We start from the raw sequence: 19,381 nt of genomic DNA on the forward strand, positions 1-19,381 counted from the left end.
ACAAATATTTCCAGTGATTTGGTCATTTTCTTCCAGTGATTTGGACCAATAATACCATTGATTAGAACGAATAACTCCTGTGATATTGAGGTGTTTGTGTTGCTTAGCTTAGCCATCCAGCGACCACAGTGCACCTCTTTTTCTCTTTTCTTTGCATCATGTCCTGTTTGGGGCCAATTTTTTAAGTGCCATCCTGTCTGACACTTCCGTATATGTCCAGTGGTACTGCCATTTGACATAATTCCCGACATTACTGCCATTCAATTCCAGTGATTTTGTCATTTTCTTCCAGTGATTTGGACCAATAATACCATTGATTAGAGCGAATAATTCCAGTGATTTTGTCATTTTCTTCCAGTGATTTGGACCAATAATACCATTGATTAGAACGAATAATTCCTGTGATATTGAGGTGTTTGTGTCGCTTAGCTTAGCCGTCCAGCGACCACAGTGCACCTCTTTTTCTCTTTTCTTTGCATCATGTGCTGTTTGGGGCCATTTTTTTGAAGTGCCATCCTGTCTGACACTGCAATGCCACTCCTAGATGGGCCAGGTGTTTGTGCCGCCCTCTTGGGTCGCTTAGCTCAGTCATCCAGCGACCTCGGTGCAAATTTTAGGACTAAAAAAAGTTTTGTGAGGTGTTCAGAATAGACTGGAAATGAGTGGAAATTGTGGTTATTGAGGTTAATAATACTATGGGATCAAAATTACCCCAAAATTCTATGATTTAAGCTGTTTTTGAGGTTTTTTTTTTTATTTAAAAACACCCAAATCCGACAAAAAAAATTCAGGGAGGTTTTGCCAAAACGCGTCCGAATCCAAAACACAGCCGCGGAACCGAATCAAAAACCAAAACACAAAACCCAAAAAATTTCCGGTGCACATCTCTAGTTTCATTTAGAACTTGAGAATGGTAACCGGGTCTCTGTTGACAAGATAGATTTAAAAACAAAAATGAAAAGGATTTGTTATAAAGCTTGGATACTAAACTAGAGATATTGGCATGAGACCAATAGTTCTATTAAAAGTAAAATACACTTAAGAGAACATAATTTGAATTAGTAAACATACATGACATTAACTAAACTCAATTGTTTGCCTAATGGCTAATACACAAATAAATCTTCAATTTTACTCTAGGATCCTTAAGGGGGGTACTCACGGAGCGATATTCTAAGCAATCTGACTAGATTGCTTAGAATATCGGCATGATCGCTCCGTGTGTAGCCCCCTTGGCGATAGCGATGCGCGTCCCCGCACATCGCTATCGCTGCTGCTAGATTGGCCTGCATGCAGGCCAATCTAGCGGGTCGCTCACTTCACCCGCTGGGTGAAATGAGCGGCCCCCCCGTCTCCCCCCGCACGCTCAGCACAGATCGCGCTGTGCTGAGCGGCAGGAGAGATGTGTGCTGAGCGGTTCGCTCAGCACACATCTCTCCAGCATCGGCCCGTGGGTACTGGGCTTTACTGTATCTGGATAAGTTTGTGCATTGAAGAAAATGTGTACATCTCATAGTGATCGATGGTAAGAATGGAATTCAAACTCTAGATTTGGATACGAGTTGGTGAATAATAATGAGTAAGATGTTATAGAATAAAGATTTTGCTCACCATGTTAGGCTACGCTACTGTATAAGCTGTAATCAGTCTATCCCATAGATATAACTGGAGCTCACATGCCTATCTATCATTATGAGATACTGTATACAGATTTTCTACCAAATAAAGGATCACATGCACATACCTATCTGGATATTTACCCCAGAGTATAACTGAGGATTTATTGGTATATTAGCCATTAGCCAAACAATTGATTTTTATTGGTAATGTTATGGCCATATATATTTACTAATTCAAAATGTCTCATATAAGTTTATACTTGTTTTATTATTAAAGTAATTTTTATTTTTAATAACACTATTGGTCTCATTCCCATTTTTATTAGTTTAATATCCAAGTACCATGTGAAACATTATTCCTTTGTATTTACATTACCAGGGAGATTGCAATCCCTTTTTTTGCTGAAGGCTGCTTTCTGAATCGTTCTTATTAATTAAGCTGTATGCCCGGTAATCAATTTCTACTCTAGGATGGATTGCTACTCACTATGTACAGTGCTCCTGGTGCTTCTCATTACCTGCTTGTTGGCTAAATACAGAATGATGATGTTGGAAAAAGCCAAACTTCCCCCTGGACCAACTCCTCTTCCCATCATTGGAACCCTATACAAGATGAACATCAGTAATATTGTGCATTCACTACTGGAGGTGAGACAGTGACTTATATAACTGCATTTAATATAACTGTTATTTATTTTGTCCAATGTGCATAACTGGTCGGAGCGTAACGTACTGTTTACCTGATTTGCAGCTAGATGTTTCAGTACTTGCCTACTTGATAGACACAATTTACTGGAACTTTTATTTAATTTATATAAATAAAATAAGACTAAATAAAGCAGAACATATTCAAATGTCACTTCCTACAGTATAACAATTGTATAGTAGCAAAAGTAAAAAAGTGTATAACAGTATCAAATAACACAAACGTGTAATGATATATTTACCACTGGCTGGCAAGTGAAAATGCAGAGTAGATCAAACTTTCTTTTATCAATCTGCCTTGCCACATACTTACAGCATATAGTACTGTATTTTACTTGCATAAATAGCATAATCTCAGAGAACAAAATAAAATATTTTAGTCCTCACTTTCAGAACTGTGGGTAGAATTATGTAAACCTCTCAAAGCAAAGGTTAAACGTGGCCCTCAAGGCACAGCAATGGTCCAGATTTTAAATGTATCCATGCTTGGCCACAGGTGACATAGGAGGTCATTCATACCCAATCGCACGCTGCCTTTTTTTGCAGCTGTGCGATCGGGTCTGAATAGCGCATGCGTATGCACCGCAATGCGCAGGCGCGTTGGTCGTCGGCAACGGGGATCACCGGGCAGCGACGAATTTAATGAAGAAAGTGATCACACCGGCGATCACAAGAAGATTGACAGGCAGAAGGCGTTTGTGGGCGGCAACTCACCGTTTTCTGGGAGTGTCCGGCAAAACGCAGGCGTGCCCATCCGTTCAGGAGGAGGATTCCTGATGTCACCACCGGCCCGGATCGTTGCAGCGGCTGAGTAAGTCCTGGGCTGTGCAGAAACTCACTGCACAGCCGTTCGCACCCCTGCGACACGCTTACCCCCTCCCCTGTAGGCGGCGATTACCTTGTCGTAGCAGTGCATAAAATAGCCTGCGTGTGACCGGGTCTGAATTAGGCACCTAGGGCCTAATTCAGAGTTGATCGTAGCAGCAGTTGGGCAAAACCATGTGCACTGCAGGGGGGACAGATATAACATGTGCAGAGAGAGTTAGATTTGGGTGGGGTGTGCTCAAACTGAAATCTAAATTGCAGTGTAAAAATAAAGCAGCCAGTATTTACTCTGCACAGAAACAATATAACCCACCCAAATAGAACTCTTTCTGCACATGTTATATCTGCCACACCTGCAGTGCACATGGGGGGTAATTCTGAGTTGATCGCAGCAGGAACTTTGTTAGCAGTTGTGCAAAACCATGTGCACTGCAGGGGAGGCAGATATAACATGTGCAGAGAGAGATAGATTTGGGTGGGTTATATTGTTTCTGTGCGAACGGCTATGCAGTGAGTTTCTGCACAGCCCAGGACTTACTCAGCCGCTGCTAACAAAGTTCCTGCTGCGATCAACTCAGAATTACCCCCATGGTTTTGCCCAACTGCTAACAAATTTGCTGCTGCGAACAACTCAGAATTATCCCCATAGGGGGTAATTCCAAGTTGATCACAGCAGGAATTTTATTAGCAGTTGGGCAAAACCATGTGCACTGCAGGGGAGGCAGGTATAACATGTGCAGAGAGAGTCAGCTTTGGGTGTGGTCAGGTGTGTTTAAACTGAAATCTAAATTGCAGTGTAAAAATAAAGCAGCCAGTATTTACCCTGCACAGAAACAAAATAACCCACCCAAATCTAACTCACTCTGTACATGTTATATCTGTCCCCCCTGCAGTGCACATGGTTTTGCCCAACTGCTAACAAAGTTCCTGCTGCGATCAACTCAGAATTACCCCCATGGTTTTGCCCAACTGCTAACAAATTTGCTGCTGCGATCAACTCTGATTTACCCCCTTAATTAGTACCTCAGTCAATTTGATTTAACTAAAACATAGGAGGCGATTCAGACTTGATCGATAGGCTGCTAAAATTGTAGTCCTGCCAGTGATGTGCGGTGGGGTGAGGCAGGTGAGGCAGAGCCTTTTCTGTCATACTAACGTTTGTGCCAGAGTTTTGACTGTATAAAGTATATGAAAAATACAATGAATTTGTTTGAAATATCTTCTTTGCATTATTCTAATAATTTTCATAGCCAAGACTCTGTAGTAAAAAGTCTATGGCAGGTGAGGCTGTGCCCCCCACCCAGCCTATCTTTTCCGCACATCTATGATCAAAACTCACCAAATTTCCAGGAGTTTATACTGCTGTACATGTGTATAATGCCCAGATGTACCCTTTGGCTCATATATTGCGTGGCTTTGGTGCTAGCCAGTGCCCCCTGAGACATTTAACTCACCGCATGTCCCTGAGTCCTGCGATCAGTCGCTGCCCAAGGGGAGTGTATATTCACCGTGCAAGTGTGCGATCGCATGTGTACGCCAAGCTGCAAAGATTTCCCTTAGTCGGTGGACAGCAGCAAATCCGTTCGCACCTCACTCACCATTGAATGATTTGCCCTATGTGTGCAGTCTGTGCGCAGCCCGGGACTTACTCCTACAGTGTGATCAGAACGGCCTAATCAGAGCCGGAGCTGATGTCACACACCCTCCCTGAATATGTTTGGAAACGCCTGCGTTTTCCCTGACACTCCCAGAAAATGGTCAGTTGCCACCCACAAACAGCTTCCTTCTGTCCATCAGCATGCAAATGGCTGTGCAATTAGACAGAGGCATCACTCACCTCTTATGTACTCGGTGCGGCAGGGGGCATGGCTCCATGGGAGGTCATGGCTATGCGGACCGAACCACGGGAGGGGCATGGCTTCATGGGAGGGGCATGGCTAAGCCGCGTTTTTGTCACTCCAGGGGTCCGGGAGTCGCGGCCTGCCCCTGGAGACTGGCGTTTCTGCAGTGCCAGCTCCTACCTCATGACAGGATCCGGGTTGCTGCACGTAATGTTACAGTGCAGCACCCAGCTCCTGTCACTGAGCAGGAGCCGTCTCTTTGTTGTCTCCCCTCGGCGTATGACACCCGGGTGCGGGCTGCACCCCACCTACCCACCTTGTGAGGCCACTGCAATTAGAATTTTCGCAACAGCCTGTCTAAAAGGATGTGGGTGCATGCAGAGGTGTTTGCGGTATGGGCAAAGCTCCATTTCCTAAGCAGAGACGAAGCATTGCAGGGGCGTGTCTAAAAAACGGGGGGCAGTGCGGCATGAATGGGGGCGTGGCGGTGGCATGATTAGGGCGGCTGCGTGACATCACATTCAGCCGCCGAGATCAGAAAGATGGGGCAGGCCTCCTGCGCCGGCAGGAGGCTACCCTAATTTCTACGATGAAGCAGAAATTGCAATGTGATTGCAATTTCTGCTTCATTAGCCTTGCCCTGCGATGGGCGGCCCCCAGCATGCAGCCCTTAGGGTGAAATGTGTCAAAGCTTGGAGATAGAGAGAGAGAGAGAGAAAGAGAGAGAGAGAGAGGGATAGGGAGAGGGAGAAGGAAAATAACAATCAATCAGCTTGTCATTTTACAGACTGTTTAAAAGATGACAGGAGCTACAGTACCGAATACTTATGCAGTCACAATTTATTTTTCAGAATACTGGGGTGTATATGTAATTTATAATCTGATGAACAGTTATTCCTGTGTGGCTTAGATTTATAACATACATTTATTTTATTCCTTTTTTTTTTTGCATTATATTGAGAATCCCTGGACTCTATTTTGTTTGTACAAACCCCCACATTTTCACCCTTATTTGTCCATCACTTAACATTTTTGTCTCTCTACTTTTTTATCTTTAAGCTAGTTATGATTATCGCTTGCTTCTCAACTGTTCCTTACTGTACCTTTACTTAAAAAGTGTCCTGTCCTGCAATAGATATCTCCCTTCTCCTACAGATATGTCCTCATCTATTATTGCTACTGTAATGACTGCATAATAGTCGCAATGAGATGTGACCAGGAACAACTAAGAGACTGTGTTGATTAATTTGAAATTTGAAACCTGTATATCTGAGTGCGACTGAGTCAACTGTATATGAAGCACAACAGAATTTGGCATGGAAAAAAGCTGCTGCCACTGCATCATAACACTTCTCACACAGATTCAGAGACTCAGTCACAAACAGATATACTGTACAAGTGTTGCATATCAAATTAATCAGCTCAGTTTCCTGGTGTATGCTAGTCAAAACACATTGAGAATAAGATGCATTTTCAGCAAAAAAAGAGGCCTAACGCTAGAAGAGTTGCACGGGACAAGACGTCTCACTCACACTGCATGGCATATTGAAGCTAGATGTATGAGGACACATCTGTATACAGATTCAGAGACTCAGTCGCACACAAGTGTCAGAATTAATCAGCTCAGTCTCCTGGTGCATGCTAGTCAAAACACATTGAGGCTAAGATGCATTTATTGGCAAAAAAGAGGCCGGATGCTAAAGATGCTAAAAGAGTTGCACAGGACCTGCTGTCTCACTCATGCTGCTCCCCATATTGAGGCTAGATGTATGAGGACACATCTGTATATAGAAACCACTTAATCACTCTACCCTCTACTACATGTCCAACTCATTTCTGTCCCTGCTTCATCCAGCTCCCTCCACTCTTCCTTCCGATTTCTCCCCCCTGGTAACCTACCCTTATGCCTGCCTCAGATAATTCTCCCATTCCTCTGGAACTCACTCCCTTGCCAAGTCAGACTTCTGCATGTCTTACCAGCTTCAAACATTCACTCAACACTCACCTTTTCATCAGAGACCTTCTTTTCTGCCCAGACCACCCGTTCTTTTAGTATTTATGTGAAATCATACATCATTGCTGCAGTGATGCAAAATAGCTCCTCTCGGCGCACCAGGTACCGTGAGACTGTGCTGGCATCAGGCATATTTTTGCATCTTTTTTGATGAAAATGCATCTTAGTCACAACGCGATGTGACTAGGATGCAAGAGTAGGCTGTGCTGCTTGTGCTTTGTATACAGACTCAGTCGCACACAGATATGAAAAAGATGAATATCATAATAATTTGCACCTTAGTTGCATTGCATTGCGACTAAGACACATTTTTGGCCATAAAAAACAGCCAACAAGCAGTGTTGAACAGGACCTGGCAGTTCACTCACCCCAGGCATCTCACGTTGCATGGCATATTGAGGCTAGATGACTGAGGACACATCTGTATGTAAGCTGTCATGTACAAACAGTTACCTACTCATGTGTTTCACTAGCATTGTCCTTGCTTTCAGTGTCCCTTTTCACGGCCGCTGCACTATCTCAGCTAATTGGATACCCGGCTTTGTGGTGCTTACAAAATAATCAAATAAATATATAGTAATTTATACATTTTTCTTTTGTACTATTAGTTGCAAAAAACCTATGGAGACATATTTACTATATATCAAGGGAACCGTCCTTGTGTTGTTCTGTGCGGATATAAAGCTATAAAGGAGACGCTGATTGACAAGGCAGAAGAATTCAGTGGACGGGCTTATTACCCTTCATTCTATGACTTTACCAAGGGAGATGGTAAGAACATGTTGGTTATGTGGGCTTCTATTCAGTACAAACCCTGTGTGTTCTCCTTATCCAGATCAGCTTGTCTTGTGTATGAAGGATCTCAGTTCTCAGATAGTTTAGCAGGATATGGATATTCATGATTGCTCCTTTAGCACCCTTCCTTTTTGTTAATATAAGGGAGCATTTCATATCTACAACACACATATGCTTTAAATGATGAATGTCTTAAGAAAAGAAATTAAATTTATAAACAGATTGGAATATGAGCTCGACATTAATCTCTAGTTGAGTGGGTTAAACAAAGTTAAGATCAAAGTAAAAAAATAATAATTACAATATAGTTTTAATTAAGCAATATAACATGGTACTGAATACAAAGCTTGCAAAATTATTATATTTTTCTTTTTTTAATTGTTTAAAAATGCAGATTATTCTTAATAATCTTTGTAACCTTTTTGTAACTAAAGCTGTGAAGTATTCTTGAAATTAAATATCTAATTTTAGATATTTAATTTCAAGAATACTTCACAGCTTTAATTTTAGTTCTAATTCTGTGATTCTTATGAACTCAGGGCCCGTGTGGCTCATGTCTACCTACTTTTCTAAGTATTGCAGTGGGTGTGTGTGTGTGTGTGTGTGTGTGTGTGTGTGTGTGTGTGTGTGTGTGTGTGACAGGTAAAGCTGAAGATGCCTGCAATGTTCGTAATATGTTGAAAAGTCTTTGCTGATGGCAGCTAAGGTATTTGATTAATCCCTTGTGTCCAAAAGTGACCCCCACGTCGCATGTGGCAATTCTCAAATTGGCATATTTGTGGAATTGGCTGGCAGCTTCGGGTTTACCCCACCCCCACCTGCTTATCAGTTACCTACTTGGCTGTTGTATAGCAAACCGAAAACAAATTCCTAGTTTACGCAAGTATACCTGGCCAATAAAGCTGATTCTGATTCTGATGCTGTTTTTGTGGCTTCATAGACACATCCCAAAGTCCAGGCAATAGCCATACTATTGTTTTTTTCTACAGTTATATTTTAATTATTTAAAAAAGCAATGCACAAGTGCAGAATGAGAAAACTATACAGAAAAAAATCCTAAAAATATAGTAAGTGCATCTTATACCAGAAATAGCAATATAACTGGAATACAAAATATAAAGGTGAGGTAGATATGGGTTGGGCAGTGGGGTGTGCTATCGGTCGCCTAGGTGCTCAAGGACAAAAAAAGAGGGGGGGAAAAGGACAAAAGAGGCCAAGAATGGGTCATGCCAGGCATGTGAATGGTAGCCAAGCCATATTGACTCCAGGAGAGAGGAAGGACAGAGCACATATAAACCGGCAACAGGAGAAGTAAGGGGAATTTAGGAGGCAGCTAAACATCCAAGGAGTCCAAATCTGCATTAATTTATCAGTTTCGTCAAGAAGGTAGTAGGTAATTTTTTCTATATGGGCTATGAACCAGTTGTAGTATTTGAGAGAGGATATACTTTGAGGGCTCGGCTGTTTTCAGGCTTTAGCCATGAGACACTTGGCAGCTGCAAGAACATGAGAGACCAAGTTTGCCAAGTGCAGGTCAGTTTCTGGGATGGGACAACATAAGAGAAATGTCCATGGGTCTCTCTGAATGCGACAGGGCAAAAGATATAAAAGAAGGGAACAGACTTTATTCCAAAATAGAGAAATTTTGGGATATGTCCACCATATACGTACAGTATGTAAAAATGATTCAACCTGCCCACACTCTCTTCAACACATAGGATAAGCGGAGAGATCGTAGTAGAGATCGAACTACATGCCACAGCAAGCCTAATGACTTCCAAGCTATCCTCATCCGGAAGGGCACCTGTGTCCCTTTCCCATTCACTTTAATGCCTAATTCCTGCGACAAGAGTACCGGATTATTTACTAAGGGTGAAAAGGGCTTCTTGACAGTATATAATAAATAAAAGCATTCAGTCTTGCTAATAAATTTCCCCCGTGACATCTACAATTTTCCAAAAATACAGTAAAATATACATTCTCCTCTACAGTTTACATACCGGTGAACATTATCCTTGTACTTAACTGTAAAGTATATTTTTGTAATGGGCAAAGAAAGCATAATGTGCTGATTCTAATTTATACCGCCTTGACCAACATACACTGATCTTTCCAGTCTCTTTTAGCTCTTTCCCAACTTCCTAAAGCCCTGTAATGTATTTAGGGGGTAATTCAGAGTTGATCGCTACAGCAAATTTGTTAGCAGTTGGGCAAAACCATGTGCACTGCAGGGGGGGCCGATATAACATGTGCAGGGAGAGTAAGATTTGGGTGGGTTATTTTGTTTCTGTGCAGGTAAATACTGGCTGCTTTATTTTTACACTGCAAATTATATTGCAGATTGAACACACCCCACCCAAATCTATCTCTCTCTGCACATGTTAAATCTGCCTCCCCTGCAGTGCACATGGTTTTGCCCAACTGCTAACAAAAATCCTGCTGCGATCAACTTGGAATTACCCCCCATGTGCACTGCAGGGGAGGCAGATATAACATGTGCAGAGAGAGTTAGATTTGGGTGTGGTGTGTTTTAACTCAAATCTAAATTGCAGTGTAAAACTAAAGCAGCCAGTATTTACCCTGCACAGAAACAAAATAACCCACCCAAATCTAACTCACTCTGTACATGTTATACCTGTCCCCCCTGCAGTGCACATGGTTTTGCCCAACTGCTAACAAATTTGCTGCTGCGAACAACTCAGAATTATCCCCATAGGGGGTAATTCCAAGTTGATCACAGCAGGAATTTTATTAGCAGTTGGGCAAAACCATGTGCACTGCAGGGGAGGCAGGTATAACATGTGCAGAGAGAGTCAGCTTTGGGTGTGGTCACTGTGGTGTGTTTAAACTGAAATCTAAATTGCAGTGTAAAAATAAAGCAGCCAGTATTTACCCTGCACAGAAACAAAATAACCCACCCAAATCTAACTCACTCTGTACATGTTATATCTGTCCCCCCTGCAGTGCACATGGTTTTGCCCAACTGCTAACAAAGTTCCTGCTGCGATCAACTCAGAATTACCCCCATGGTTTTGCCCAACTGCTAACAAATTTGCTGCTGCGATCAACTCTGAATTAGGCCCTTAGTAAATTGCATTTTGGCCTGTTAGTAAGATTATCATGTTGTGGATAAAAAACAACATGAACAGTTGTGGTCAAATTCAAAGTTTATATTGATAATGGCAGAGCAAGATTATTATTATTATTATTATTATTATTATTATTATCCTTTATTTATATGGTGCCACAAGGGTTCCGCAGCGCCCAATTACATAGCACATAAATAATCAAACAGGAAAACAGCAACTTACAGTTGATGACAGTATAGGACAAGTACAGGGTAAATAAACATAGTTACATCAGCAGATGACACTGGAATAAGTATCAGGTGGCAGAAGACTGCTGGAGTTGATGCAGTTGAAGATTATTAAAGTAAGAAAGGATAAGCACATGAGGGAAGAGGGCCCTGCTCGTGAGAGCTTACATTCTAGGGGGGGGGTAGACAGACAGGGGTGACACAGATGGGGTACATAGAGAGTGTAGAACAGAGGGTTAGGATGAGATTTGGCTGGGTTTGGTGAAGTACTCGGTCTTGAGAGCCCGTTTGAAGTTTTGTAGAGAGGTGGAGAGTCTGAGGGGGAGAGGTAGGGAATTCCAGAGAAGTGGTGCAGCACGCGGAAAATCTTGGAGGTAGGAGTGGGAGGAGGTAATCCGTAGGCAGGAAAGTCGTCGTGCATTAGCAGAGCGAAGAGGACGGGTGGGAGTGTAAAGGGAGATAAGATCATAGATGTAGATGGGAGAGGAGTGGGTAAGGGCTTTGTAAGCGAGTGTGAGAAGCTTGAAATGGATTCTGAAAGGGAAGGGGAGCCAGTGAAGGTCTAGTAAGAGAGGAGAGGTGGACATAGTGCATTTGGTGAGGAAAATGAGCCGGGCAGCAGCATTGAGTATAGATTGGAGAGGAGAGAAGTATTTGTCAGGAATGCCAGTCAGGAGGAGATTACAGTAATCCAGTCTGGAGATGACCAGTGAGTGGATAAAAGTCTTAGTAGCATCCTGGGTCAGAAAGGGTCTGATCCTGGAAATATTTTTTAGATGAAAACGGCAGGTTTGTGAGAGGTGCTGAATGTGTGGTTTGAAGGAGAGGGAGGAGTCAAGGATTACTCCAAGACAGCGCACTTGGGGGCTAGAGGAGATAGTAGTGCCATCAATAGATAATGAGATTGTAGGAGGTGAGGTTATGCGGGAGGGAGGGAAGATGATCAGCTCGGTCTTAGACATGTTAAGTTTAAGAAAGCGCTGGGACATCCAGGAAGAGGTAGCAGAGAGACAGTTGGAGATACGAGTGAGGAGAGCAGGGAAGAGGTCTGGAGAGGAAAGATAGATTTGGGTGTCATCAGCATAGAGATGATATTGGAAACCAAAAGAACTAATGAGCTTACCTAGTGAGGATGTATAGAGAGAGAAGATTACAATAAAGTGACAATCAGCATGCACTTACAAGTAAAATTACAAGCGCGCGGTCTGCCCCGAATATGGAAAACAAAAGCCCTTAATATTGCCTATTACAAAAATTTCTCCACCCAAGCTTGGACCAATCATAGCAGGCCTTGAGGCCCATTCCTCCTTATCGAATACCATCTGGTCCTGGCTTGGGCACATGACACAAATCAGCAAGACTAGGGTGACTTAGCAAAGTAAAGCAAGTTCTTGTCACGAACATACATTCCTTGTCAGAAAAACAAACGTCTTTACATAATAATGTCTGTTAAGTATTACATGATATTAAAAAGACAGAATAGATGCTATAAATTGCTTAATTTCCTTAACAATTTTCACCCTTTTGCTAATTTTATTATCACACATATATAAAAACATCACCTAAAAGGTAACAATGGCAGTACTACTAATGCTAAGAAGGTGGTGTGACTGTGACTAGGGATGATATAGCCACAGACGCACCTGGGCCTACCCTGACTCTGTTGCCACACCCCGCAGTCAATTGGTACCTGCAGGTCAAAGTCTTGTCCTTTAGCAGCCGCTTTTTCCGGGCGAATTAGGTCCCCCCAGTACTCTGATGCCCCCAGGTTTTATTATGTGACAAAGTACCAATTGAGACAGGATGTAAGCAATAGGAAGAACTGACTAAGTACTGCCTCGCGGTTGCTATTCTGCTAAGCATTCACACACCTTTATTAAAGCATTCACACACCTATCTATCTAGCTGTAAGAATAATAACACCAGCCGGAGGTATACTAGGGCACAGAGACCACTCGGTGAATTCGCTGGAATCGGAATGACTGACTCGTCGAAATCACTTCTCGGGATAAACTCCCTCTGGGGTGGTGTCCAAACTGTCGAAGTGCACCTGCGGGACCCTCTTTCAGAGATGATGTCTTCCACCCAACTCTTACAACAACTGAGGGGTCTCTCAGAAGAGATGGACAGTTGGGCTAGGCCGTCAGACGGTCACCTCTGTGGCTGTTATCATTCTACCTATTAAGCGAGCGAATCTACATTTTTCCTGAAATGAGAAATACAGCACATTAATAATTTCCATGCGATCAAAAGAAATACAATCAATCCTATCACTACCACTATGGGTTTTATTAAATCTGATAACAGATTGTTAAACCATACACCAATTGACCCCATCCAGGAGAAGGGATTCCATCCCTCCTTGGATATGTCTCTAGCTTGTTTCTGTAATTCCTTTACTTTATTCATGTGCGCTTCTATGGGGTCATGTGAGTCCTCAATCCAGGTACATCATTCCTCCCCTATAACAGCACAAGTTCCTCCCTCCATGGCTAACAAGTAACCGAGAGCCATCCTACTTTGTAGAGTCACCTACCTAATTTGAGCCATTTTCCTCATTGATAGCATGGATGGCACTTGTGGTCTCATTAATTATCCCATCCATAATATTCGCATATTTATTTAACTTATTTGCTAATTCAATTCCCCAGCCTGTCCAGGCAGGGAACCACATCCAGGCTTTATCTGCTGCAGTAAACAATTCTCTCTTGTATCTAGTCTCTCTAGGGCCTGTTTCTATCATATTGGTAAAAGAGATGTTTTCACGCTGTCTTATGGCTGGCGCAACTCTTCCTATAGTGCAGTTCCCCCATGCTCCCATAGGAAGCCATGACTGGGCCCTATTTCCACAAATATAGTATAAGCCTTGCTTCAGTACCCTAGGGATTATCTTACCATGGTTTCCCAACCAGCTCTGAAACCATACCCTATTATTGTGCACTTGGGTCTTACAATCCCAATCATCCTCATCCGTCTGGTTAAGACAAGCACACCTAGGGGCACAAAGAGCTTTCATATTTGCACACCAACATTGATTATTCCAGTTACCATTCACCTTGTCACATAACGTTTCATTGTATTCCATGTTAAACACTAAGGCAGCATTTTTACAATTTGTTTCTCCAACGTATACCTTAGGTAAGTTGACTAGGTGACCTTTTAGTTCGGCTACGTGGTTAATAAACATAGGCCCTATACACATAGTGGGTGGAGAGATTATACCAGCAGTTTCTAAATATATTCCTAGGTCTGAAAGAGCATTGTGAGCAGTGTGATTTATGTCTATTTCAACATTATAGCTATAATCTGTGAGGTTAAGATCGTTCATTGAGATAGGGATACCAATCAAAGGGATTCCTTTATGGTTAGCAGGAACATAAGAACAGATCCAACAGTCAGTGGCGTTCAGCTCCTTAGCTGTCTGCTGATGTAGAAGCCATATAGAGTTCTTTTGCTTTCTCATTTCACCTGCACATACTGATATAAAGCACAAAAAAGCAGGCAAAAAAACAAGAGTATCTTAACAGTCCATTCAGTTCTCTTCTCCCCGGGGGGCCCCATGCTTTTGGGACCAGTTTGCATCATTGACCTGAAAGTTAAATTTCTTACAGTGAGAAACGTGCTTTCCCCTCCACCATGACGGAGGTCGCTGTGGTCAATAGCACCTGGTATGGGCCATCAAATCGGGGTTCCAGATGTGTCTTGTGGATCTGGTAAAGAAGAAAACACTTTGCCATGCAAATTTGTCAGTGGCTTATGAAGCTGAACAACGTAGTCAGTAAGAGAAGCGTACTGTCCATGCAATTTGAGTGGCAGCCTGCCAAACAGTATCTCAAATTATGAAAGTCCATGTAATCCCTTTGGGGTATACCTCATTGCAAAAAGAGTTACTGGTAAATCTTGTACCCATGTAAGTTTTGTTTGCTCACAGATCTTAGCCATTTTTTTTTTAATACGCTATTTGCTCTCTCAACTGTTTCATGTAAACCATACCTGCACACAATTTCAGATATCAATTTCTTTGCTGTTACTGCGGCAGTTACCTTGGCAACAGGCCACGCCTCTATCTACAAGGAGAACATAACCATTCTGTTGCAAATTATTTCAAACACGGTGCAAACCAAATTTATTGACACTAGCAATCATTCCCCCTTTGGAAACATATGAAGGGAGATGTGCACACAATCGACCATCCTCATGTTTCCAAACAATATTTATTTATTTATTTATTTATTTGCAACCAGCCTTCCAACATTTACCAAGTGTTTGGGGACTTGCCTGATTTTGCAGGGTCATTGTATCTATTGACATACTCTCTATTTCTCTTGAGAACACGGGCTGCTCTACTGTCCACCAGATACTCCACTGAGTCAAGAGGCATTTCAGAGGGGGTCAAGTGAACAAAGACATCACCCCCCTACTCTCCGAGTGTTAGGAAACGAGTACTAATATTACAAATTGAGACCCTGGAACTCTGTGGAATGTGTGACAACTGGGAAGTTCCAGTACTCATGCGTGAAGCTGCGGCCAGTATGAATGACCGCAGCAAGACCTATTCTAACCCTAACTCCGTTACTCCTCCCAGTGGTCGGATGGTGCCTGCAGTGCTAGTCTTCTGCCCACGGCAGCCGCGTTTCAATGGGCGTATTAGGTTCGCCCAAACTCCGATGCCCCCCGGTCTTACAAGGTTACAAGGCACCACCTGAGGCTGCGAGTGAGTAAGGGGAAAACTAGCTACAGCTAAGGAGACTAGAAAATGAGAACTAAACAAACAAGTAATGTGCGGCGCTGCCGCCAGTACAAAAACACAAAACTAAGGATAGTGGGAAGACCCACAAAATATGACACTGTAGTTACCAGACTAGTAAACAAAAGTATAGCACTCTAAACAAGTACATAAGAAATCCTGGCATGCAAATAGAAATATAACATAACATACATGAACCAAATGCAAACAGGAATGAACCACTGCTGTGGCTCATAACACCAAGATGACTGGTAACACTGGAAGCCCTCCCTGTTAGGCGCTATCCTACCCCCCTTTTTTGGAGCTGGACAATTTCTTGCAATGTGGCCCCGTTTCCCACAATTGTAGCACTTCACATTTCTGGGCTCCCAATTGTTTCTCCACCTGAACTTACCCCTCTGGGGGTTACCGCATGTCAACAACCATCACCCTCTAGGACCTTTTTCTCCTGTACCTCCTGTATATGTCTTTGGATTGAGCTGCCTAGACTCATTTGTACCAGGCATGAATTGCTCTCTTTCAAGTTAGGCTGAGGCTTGAGGCAAGCGATATTCCTCAGCCATTTCGTCTATCTCACCTTGGGTTATTTTGGGAGTGATGAGAAGCTCACCTTCCACTCCACACAAAACCCTTCCTCCCCCTCTTTCTCATCTGACTGTACCTCCCCTCCTTGCTGATTTTCTCTTCCTGTTCGTGTTTCTAATTTAAAAATACCTTGGGCTTTTTGCTGTCTTTTATAAGATTCTACCATCCACCTACTCCAAGCTGCCTATTCATTTGGCTCAGTGAATTTTGTTTTATTTTTTTGTAGAGGGTTGCCCAGCAGGATAATTCAAAGGTTCCCTCTTTTGGGATCCCACAATCCATCCCCCTAGTCAGCCTGCCCCACTTAGGTTAATGCCGGCTGACCCATTTGCCATATTTCTTACTCATCTCAGACAGAGACACAAATGTTCTCACCTTTTTTGAATGGCGCCAATCTGGTCTCCAGTCCTCCGTTCCTGTCCTGATTCCGTTCCAATCGCTTTCAGATCCCGGGTTTCAGCACCAAATTGTTGTGGATAAAAAACAACATGAACAGTTGTGGTCAAATTCAAAGTTTATATTGATAATGGCAGAGCAAGATTACAATAAAGTGACAATCAGCATGCACTTACAAGTAAAATTACAAGCGCGCGGTCTGCCCCGAATATGGAAAACAAAAGCCCTTAATATTGCCTATTACAAAAATTCCTCCACCCAAGCTTGGACCAATCATAGCAGGCCTTGAGGCCCATTCCTCCTTATCGAATACCATCTGGTCCTGGCTTGGGCACATGACACAAATCAGCAAGACTAGGGTGACTTAGCAAAGTAAAGCAAGTTCTTGTCACGAACATACATTCCTTGTCAGAAAAACAAACGTCTTTACATAATAATGTCTGTTAAGTATTACATGATATTAAAAAGACAGAATAGATGCTATAAATTGCTTAATTTCCTTAACAATCATTAGCTGTTTTTGTTTTCTAGTAATGTGTACCAAGCTATAGATAAATATATGTAAGGAGCACAGATGGTATAATACTACATTTTTGCCTCACAGCACTGAGGTCTTGGGTTTGGTAGGGAACATACTGTAGCTTGCAAAATCCACTGGGATAGGGACTAATGTAAATGTCCAAATATTCCCTGCTTCAGAACATGTGTGCGCTAAATAAATAACTGGTAAAATAGCCACACAGACTATTTTGAGCAAAGTTGGATGAATGGCCCAGTGCAGACACCAGGGACCTGCCCCTTATCTGACCTTTTTTGTGCTGGGCTGATGGAGGAGTCCTGACACCTATCAGCGCTGAGGATCACAGCCACATACTGCCTTTAATTAACAGACAGCTGTACATTATTTCTGATTCACTTCTGTCTGTGAGTTAAAGGCAGCTCACACTCGGTGTAACTGGCACTGTCAGAGTCTGCCTGACCGAGTGTCAAATTTAGGAAAGCACAAGGGGCAGGGGCTCCTCTCAAAGATGCCTTGTCACTCACTGTCTCCCCCTATCAACCTTTGCCTCCCCCTGCATTCAGCTGTCACCCTCTGCCTCCCCTTGCCCAGAGCCAGATTAAAGCTATTTGGGGCCCGGGACACTTCAAAGGAGGGGGCCCCTAACAAAGAGGCAGGCAGATTCATTATATATATATATATATATATATATATATATACACACACACACACACACACACACACACACACACACACGCTTATACAGTATATGTTTACATATATGTGTGTGTATGTATATATATATATATATATATATACACGCACACATACATTACACATACATGTACACATAAATACACAAACACACATCGCAGAGCCAAAAATTACGATTACAAGATAGCCGCAGATTAAAAAACCTACAGACAATACAGCCAGCTTGGTTTTTGCTCGAGGCTGCTGGTGACACAGGAAAGAAAGAGCTCGTTCCTCCATGCACCCTCCGCTGGCTGGGCTCCAGTCCACACTTCTTCCCCACAGCCTGCACGCCCAGCCAATGACTGAGCTGCAGGCTGCTACTTCGTTCACACACCATTGGACAGCTGAGCCGTCGCTCAGCTGTCCTGTACTTCTATGCATCGCCGACGCCACGCTGTTAGGTTGCCAGGCCAACCTATGGGGAGATGGGAGCTCAGCGCTGCAGATCGGTAACAAAGAAAAGGGGGCCCAGGGTACCCCCTTAATCCGGCTCTGCCCTTACCTTCTGTTGCCATTCTCTGCCTCTCCTTGCCTTACGCTCTCACCCTCTGTCACCCACTGCTGTATGGCATATTGTGAACTTGAGTTAGGGTGGGGGGGCCCAAATTATATTTTTGATCCTGAGCCGACCAATCACAAGCTCCGCCACTGATCATGCCCTATATAATTTCACGGCATTACAAACATGGGATGGAAAATGAATATTCCAAGAAAGTCAGTCTGTGTATGGAAGGTACAATAGTTAAGGAGAATGAATAGAATGGATTAAGTTGGGGGGAAGAAGAAAGAGAAAGAGGAAGAAGTGGTCAGTTTGTGTACAACAGCCTATCTGTGGGCCCGATTCAGCATGGAACGCATATACGAATGCGTTCGCATGCTGGGACCTTCTGAAGTGTACGCATGCACAGAAGCCACACTGCATGTGCACACACTGTGAGATGGGGCAGTATCTCACATGTGCGAACGCCTCTGCCTAATTGACAGGCAGAGGTGTTCGTTGGGCGGGAGAGGGCATCGCGTCGGTGTATCAGGGGTGGCGTTGCGACATTGTAGGAGCTCGGTCTGGACAATGCAGATGTGTCTGAACCGTTTGCTGCTCAGCCGTTGCGACCAAAAAGATGGCAGGTAGCCATCTACCTTTGCAGCTAGGCTGCATAGGCAGGAAGCAACCCTAAACATGTGAGTGCATCGCTGTCTTCCGATGCGCTCACATGTCTATGGGGGGGGGGCAGGACCCGGCATGCGGGTCGGACTTGCCTTGTGCTAGGCATCCCTCCGCATGC

The 19,381-nt window shown here is 43.3% G+C and overlaps 1 protein-coding gene across 3 annotated transcripts in view; it reads left to right on the forward strand.

The window, feature by feature from the left end:
• Positions 1–19,381, forward strand: part of LOC134949254 (cytochrome P450 2F2-like) — a 272,832-nt gene that overhangs the window by 59,876 nt on the left and 193,575 nt on the right. For all 3 annotated transcript variants that reach the window (XM_063937735.1, XM_063937734.1, XM_063937736.1), the window contains exons 2-3: positions 2,090–2,267; positions 7,613–7,775. In XM_063937735.1, coding sequence (XP_063793805.1) covers positions 2,091–2,267; positions 7,613–7,775 — 340 coding nt within the window. In that variant the 5' untranslated portion in view covers position 2,090. The remainder of the gene's footprint in view (positions 1–2,089; positions 2,268–7,612; positions 7,776–19,381) is intronic.

The sequence above is a fragment of the Pseudophryne corroboree genome, chromosome 8, assembly GCF_028390025.1.
Source record: "Pseudophryne corroboree isolate aPseCor3 chromosome 8, aPseCor3.hap2, whole genome shotgun sequence".
NCBI classification, from domain to species: domain Eukaryota; kingdom Metazoa; phylum Chordata; class Amphibia; order Anura; family Myobatrachidae; genus Pseudophryne; species Pseudophryne corroboree.